The sequence below is a fragment of the Arachis hypogaea genome, chromosome 1, assembly GCF_003086295.3.
Source record: "Arachis hypogaea cultivar Tifrunner chromosome 1, arahy.Tifrunner.gnm2.J5K5, whole genome shotgun sequence".
Classification (NCBI taxonomy): Eukaryota; Viridiplantae; Streptophyta; class Magnoliopsida; order Fabales; family Fabaceae; genus Arachis; species Arachis hypogaea.
The window spans coordinates 17685515-17693030 of record NC_092036.1 but is presented as its reverse complement, the minus strand read 5'-3'; the positions used below and the strand labels follow the sequence as shown (position 1 = coordinate 17693030).

Sequence of the window (7516 nt, the reverse complement as noted above, 5' to 3'; positions counted from 1 at the left end):
GCACGGCCTCAAAGACGGAGCTAAAAAGACGTCCAAACAAACTAAAAAGAAAGGGTTCAATATGAGAACACCACCTAAAAAGTTGTTGGAAATTAACTATAAAGCTCAAACAGCAAGAAGATGCTTGAACACGACTTCCCCAAAGAGGTCGAATGTAACACCCTAATTAGCCTAAGCCTTACTTCGCGTCGTAAAGAAAAGGTTGATCAAAGGATACAATAGTTCCAAGCTTATACATATATTATATAGAAGGAATTAATATTATCTAGAAGCTCGATGAAGAATATAGCTCAAAAACAGGATTTGAAAAGCGCAAAATGTACTAGCGATGATTCTAACTTAAAGCACAAGAAACAGGTATCGAGTAACCCAACATCAAAGTATAATAGTATAATATCATAGGAAACTAGCCACGACTTGCGGAGTTTAAGCCGGCTAGCAAGATACAGACCATATATGAAACTAGACAGTAAAAATAGCTTATACAAGTTTTGTTCTCTCAATACAAGCCTCTAGGACAAAGTAAAATACAAAAGTGAGAGACAAATATATATAATAAAGCAAAAGACTCCAAAAGATAGTCCAGATCCTCCGCTCCTGTCACCAATCAGACAACTCACGGAGATGGGTTGCGACCTGCATCTGAAAACACAACAAAGATAAGGTATGAGAACCGGATGTTCTCAGTATGGTAACAGTGCCCAGTGATGTAGGATATAAGATTCCGGGATGCCAAAGACAATCCTAGACTCCATATCCATCACAAGAATTCACCTTAAAGCATACTAAACCAAAATAGCATAATATGTAATTCCTTAATACAACTTAAGCTGTAGTACCATAACAGGGTCATCTATCTAAGGGAAGTTCTACTCTAATCAAACACCGCTGTCCCACAGTCGTCACCAACCGATCCGCCAGGCAATCCCATCGCCACCGCCTCCCGAACCTCCTCATCTCCATCAAAGCACAAGTATATACAATACAAGTAAAACACAAGTAGAAGCATATATAGCAATTAATACAATTAGCAATTAGACATGTTATACAGATAGGGAATCCAATATCAAGTTGGCAAAGCATACAAACAAATAGAAAATGCATATGATGAATGCCTGCCCTACTGGCTGTGATATCACATTGTCGGTTCAACTGCCAACCCGACACATCTCCATGGAGATGTTGTCCTTCAAAATCATGATGTGGGAACCCTCGAGATATAGTGCTCGGATCACTATCCAGGGTTTTGCGCCTGTACATTCTGATGATCCGAAGGGATGTGAGCGGGATCTCTTGCCTCCGACCTCACATCTAAGCACAAGCGGAATTAATCGTAGTCCTTACGCTGTCGTCGCTACCTCGACATGCGGGATTAACCACTGTCCCTGCCGGGCGCATAGCGCTCTCATAACCTCAGTATAAAGCAGTAGTACAGTTGTTTTCAAAAACATTTTTAGTACAAGAATGGATCCATCACTTCATCCAGAGTCCTCGACTCTTCTCAACCACTGTTTCTTTATTTTTCAGTTCCTTGATCTCGCATCTCATTTATCAACCAATCAGCACACATCATCAAACCTTCCCCAGAATAATAGAAACCCCTAGCACTCCGTTTGCTAACTGTGTCCCACATAATAACATCTATACCCTTAAACCATTTCTCATATTTGAACACCAAAAAATATTCCCAAAAGTCTTAAAAAGGTGTTATGGAAGCTCCCAACCTCGTCGGGAAGGTAAAATAGTTGAAAACAAAGCAAAATTTGAGAAACATGGCGTGTGCGTGTGCACGCCCAGGAAATTTTAAAAGTCTGCGTACGCACAGGGGTGTGCATACGCACAGATGTCAAAACATAAAAGGGTCTGTTCACTCGCACAACCTGTGCGAGTGCCCCCAACAGACTGGCATCCTCAACGTGTGCGTGCGCACAGATTTGTGCGTATGACAGGTTGCGATTTTTCTGTTGGTATGGGCGTGCACAGACGGTGCCAGCACTGCAAGCAGGATGCCTGCCTCTGCGTGTGCAGACGCACAAATCTGTGTGTGTGTGCGCACGAGGCTGTGCGTACGCACATACCAGAAAACCCAGAATTCTATAACTTTGCAAATTTCCAATTTTCAACACAAATCTTTGATTGATCATAACTTTCTCTAAAAAATTCCAAATTTTACAAACTTTATATCGATTTAAAGGGTTTTCAAGGATCTTTGATTTCAAACCATTTTCAACCAATTTTGAAAATCGAGGCATAAGTTATGATCAAGCAAGGTTCATCAAAATTCCAGTTTTACCCAAAATCACAACTTTCACAATTGCTTTGCAAAACACACCCAAACCAATCCATACCATTCCAAACTCCAATTCTCATCAAAATCAACCCTCTATGTCATATCACACCAAAATTACCCCCTCTTTCTCCTTCACTTTTACTCATCCACAACATCCATATCAACATATCTCATACGTCAAGCTTCATTAACAAGTTTCCAACTATATTATCAATCATTCAACATCAAAATCACATTTATCAACATAATCCACTGCTCAACTTCATAAATCATTCATTATCATCATTTTACTACCAATCATCATTATCAACCCAAAAATTCATCATTTTATAAAATATCATCATACAATAACACCCAACAATTCATCAACTGTTCAAATCCAATCCTATCTTATGGGTCACTAGCCTAAGTGTCCATGAATATTATATACTACATAGAGGAAATCGAAACCATACCTTGGCCGATTTCCAATATAAACCAAATGAGCTTTCCACCATAATTCAACCACTAAGGTAGCTCTAACAAGCACCAATAAGCTCCAAACTCACAAAAATCAAGCTATATACACATAAATCTCCACAAATCAACCTAGGGCTCAACATAAATCAAAAGTTCACAAGAGTTCAAAGCCTCTTACCTCTCCCAACAGATTTGGATGTCAAAACCCAAAGCTAAGCAAGGATTATAGTGAACCTATTCATCAAGAATCAGAAAAACTCACTTAGCCATAAACCCTAGGTACCTGAAATTTTGGAGAGAAGAACTGGGAAGATTTCGAGCTTGCCTTTAGAGTTTCTTATATGGGTTTTGTGGATCTTTTCACAAGGAATGCATAGCCGCTGACGGCACATAAATCAGAGCTCTAGAACTCAAGACATGAGCTTGAGAAGATTGAGGTGATTAGGGTTCAACCTCTTCTTCTCTCCCTCTTTCAAATCTGAAGTGTGTGTGTGTGTGTTTATGAGGCTAGGATTCATTAAATAAACCTTTATATGTTGGACTTGGGCCCAACTTGGACCCGGTTCAACCTGTTAGCATTTTTAGCCCGTTTGGTCCAACTTCGGGCTAGACCTTTAAAATTAACCCCCGATTTTCCATTTCTACTATTTTTCTAAGGTATTCGACTGTTTCCACTTTTTCTCGCATAGTACCGGGTAGACTTGAACCGGTTCAATCGGTTCAATTGTCGGTTCGCAGTTTTTCACAATTTTTCGCATAAAACACATTTTCTGACTCGAAAAGACCTACTAAATCCAAAAATGATGTTCAAAACCTTGAATTCTCATTCTAACTTTTCGGAATCAAATTTGGGCAACATAACCACTTAATTAACCGGTTCGATTAATTGTGGTTCTTACATTCCCTCCACCAAATAATAAATTTTGCCCTCAAAATTTGAATTACCTAGGAAAAGTTTGGGATAATCCTTTCGCATCTCAGCTTCCAACTCCCAAGTATGCTCTTTAACTGCTGCTCGCTTCCAAGCAACTTTAACGAATTGAACTTCTTTCCCTCGCATCTTCTTTATACTTGTGTCGTCAATTCTAACTGGTGTCACTTGGAAGGTCAAGTTTTCCTGCAACTCGACCGTCTCAGGCTCCAACACATGAGCCACGTTTGTCGTGTACTTACGAAGTTGTGACACGTGGAACACGTCATGTAGGTTAGATAGGTGAGGTGGCAACGCAACTTGATACGCCACCGGCCTGAATCGCTTTAGGATCTCAAATGGTCCTATATACCTCGGATTCAACTTCTTGGTCTTGATTGCTTTTCCAATCCCGGTTGTGGGTGTAACTCGTAGGAACACATGCTCTCCCACTTCAAACTCTAACGGTTTTCTTCTCTGGACTGCATAACTTTTTTGTCGACTCTGAGCAGTCAAAATCCTTTCTCGCATCTTCTTAATCTTCTCCGTAGTCTCTGCTACCACCTTTGGACCCAATACACTTGCTTCGCTCGATTAATACCAACAAAGTGGAGACTGGCACTTCCATCCATACAAAGCCTCATACGGAGCCATCCCAATGCTCGCATTAAAGCTATTGTTATACGCAAACTCCACTAATGGCATGTAACGGTCCCAAATTTCAGGTTGATACAAAACACACGCTCTCAGTATATCTTCCATCGTCTGAATAGTCCTTTTCGAAAGTTCGTCTGTTTGTGGATGGTACGTCATACTAAGACATAGCTTCGTACCGAAAGCTCTTTGGAAAGCTCCCCAAAACCTTGAAGTGAATCGGGGATCACGGTCTGATACTATGCTCGATGGCACACCATGCAACCTTACTATCTCCTTTATATATAACCTTGCTAACTCTTCCATAGAACAGTTTACTCGAATAGGTAGAAAATGAGCAGATTTGGTTAGGCGATCCCCGATCACGCAAATCGCATCAAATCCCGACCTAGTCTTTGGTAAATCGGTCACAAAATCCATTACAATTCCTTCCCACTTCCACTGACGAATTTCAAGTGGCTGTAGCATTCCTGACGGTTTTTGATGTTCGATCTTCACTTTTTGGCAAGTCAAACACTTGGATACCACTATAGCTACATCACCCTTCATCCCCGACCACCAAAACATCTTCTATAAGTCATAATACATCTTCGTGCTTTCGGGATGAATCAAAAACCCATTGTTGTGAGCTTCTGACAACAAGTCCTGTCTTAAACTCCCAACATCCGGTATACAAATCCTCCCTTTGTATCTCCACAACCCCTCATCATCTTTGGTGAATTGTCCCTTCTCACTAACTGGTTGAAACAATTACTGAAGGTTTTGCTCATCTTGTTGAGCCCTTTGAATCTCCATCTTAAACGTACTTGAAATCTGCAACTGGTTCAAACAAGCCCTTCCGACAACCTTACCCATATACAGTTTAAGATCTGCAAACTTATCTACTAGCTCCTCTTCCTTGATTCTCATCCAAGCTATTGTCAAGGACTTCCGACTCAAAGCGTCTGCTACCACATTCGCCTTTCCAGGATGGTAACTTAGATAAAAAAACATAATCCTTTAACAACTACATCCACCTCCTCTGACGCATATTTAGCTCCTTCTGATCAAAGATGTACTTGAGACTCTTATGATCAGAAAAGACACTAAATCTCACCCCGTACAAGTGGTGTCTCCAAATCTTCAATGCAAACATAATCGGCGCTAATTCCAAGTCATGAGTTGGATAATTCACCTCATGCGGTCTCAGCTGACGCGATGCGTAAGCCACCACGTTCCGGTGTTGCATCAACACACAACCCAAACCCTTCAACGAAGCGTCACAGTATACTTCAAACGATTCATGTGGTTTCGACAAGATCAAAACAGGTGCTGAAGTTAACTTTTGCTTCAAGGTTTGAAAACTCTCTTCACACTCTGACGTCCAAGCAAAAGGCGTTTCTTTTCTTGTCAACTTGGTCATTGGTAGTGCAATCCGGGAAAAGCCTTCGATAAATCTCTGATAATATCCGACTAACCCCAAGAAACTCCTAACTTCCGTCACAGTGGTCGATTTTTCCCATTCTATCACTGCTTCTACCTTAGAATGATCCACCGCTATACCTCCCTTGCTCACCACGTGACCTAGAAACTTTACTTCCCCCTTCCAGAACTCTGACCCACATTCGGGTTCTTCCTACGAGTGGAGTCCCTCGCAATGTGACCAGGCAAGCCACAGCTGAAGCAACCACCTAAACCAATCTTGCATGAGTCAAAAGGGTGAAAACGCCCACAACGCACACAAGTCAAATCCAGGAAATTCTTACTCTGATTCTCTCTTCCCTTAACATACTGAAACTGATTCTGATTGTTCCTTCTGAAACTCCCTTGACTTTAATGCACATATCCTCCTCTCTTAAAGCTTTGTCCCCTCGGATGGTAATACTTGCCACGTCCCTTGCTAGAGGTTCCTCCATGAGTGTCCTTGGACGCAGCCACTATCTTAGCGTATTCTTCCACCAGCCTTACTTTGTTCACCAAGTCGGAGAAGACACGGATCTCCATAGGAGCCACAACAGTCATAATGCTATCCTTCAAACCCCTCTGATACTTAATACACCTCCAGCTCTTGAAGGTCTCCAGGTCACCCTAACACACCCGAGAAAACCTACAAAGCTCTTCGAACTTGTTGGTGTACTCAACCACAGACATGGAACCTTGCTTCAGCTGCATTAGCTCCATCTCCTTCGCTTCCCTTGCAGACTCAAGGAAGTACTTCTTGTAAAAGGCCGTTCGAAATAGATCCCACGGTACCTCAGCGTTCTGTAGCTGTAGCAAGCGACACTCTGCTTGCCACCAGGGTTGGGCCTCTCACGCAAGCTGATAAGCGGCAAACTCCACATACTGATTGTATGGTACATGCTATGCCTGTAAAGCACGCTCCATGGCCTGGAACCAGTGGTCCACTTCAGTAGGATTAGTTAATCCTCGAAATGTTGGCGGATGAACCTTGAGGAAGGTTGCCAAAGTCATCGGAATGCCTCCCATATTATCTCTATTCCCTTTAGCATTAGCATGAGAATTCCCTTTGCCGTTCACATTTCCATTGCCGTTCTCATTTCTGTTGCCGGTCCCGCCCGGTTGACCTAGCCTCTGCACAGCTTGCAGAGTCGCAGCAGCATTTGCCTCCATAGTGTTGGCCAGATTCGCCATTGCCACCATAAATTCGGCATGGTTGTCTGCCAGTTGCTCATTCCTACTCTCACGTGAATGTGCTCGACTTCGTCCATGAGTAGCCATGTAGGATTTCTGTCTACACTAAACAATCGATATCAAGGTGATCAATCTCAATATCAAAGGCCCAGTGCTTCAATTTATCCTAAACAGGCACTCACAAACAAGCATGCTATACACATATCAAGCAGATAACCTAATAGCATCAAAGAAAAGACACATAGAGTATGCAATAAAGCACAATCGGTCCATCCCTCAGGCTCACAAGGACGAACTGCTCTGATACCACTAAATGTAACACCCTAATTAGCCTAAGCCTTACCTCACGTCGTAAAGCAAAGGTTAATCAAAGGTTACGACAGTTCTAAGCTTATACATATATTATATAGAAGGAATTAATGTTATCTAGAAGTCCGATGAAGAATATAGCTCAAAAATAGGATTTGAAAAGCGCAAAATGTACTAGCGATGATTCTAAATTAAAGCACAAGAAACAAGTATCGAGTAACCCAACATCAAAGTATAATAGTATAATATCATAGGAAACTAGT

General features: G+C 41.8%; 1 protein-coding gene across 1 annotated transcript; it reads right to left on the bottom strand.

Annotated features, from left to right (window-relative positions):
- Window positions 1-874: 874 nt before the first annotated feature.
- On the bottom strand, window positions 875-4190 carry LOC112699848 (uncharacterized). The gene is made up of 2 exons (XM_025751741.1): window positions 3695-4190; window positions 875-957 (listed from the first exon to the last, which is right to left on the bottom strand). The coding sequence occupies exons 1-2, from the start codon at window positions 4188-4190 to the stop codon at window positions 875-877; spliced, it is 579 nt and encodes a 192-aa protein (XP_025607526.1).
- Window positions 4191-7516: the final 3326 nt, after the last annotated feature.

Bases quoted from the DNA above. Each gene is read 5' to 3' on its own strand.
- LOC112699848 (XM_025751741.1), bottom strand. From the start codon at position 4,190: ATGCGAGAAAGGATTTTGACTGCTCAGAGTCGACAAAAAAGTTATGCA. The intron at 958-3,694 runs GTAATTCAAATT...GCTTTGATGGAG, and splicing joins TTATCCCAAACTTTTCCTAG to ATGAGGAGGTTCGGGAGGCG.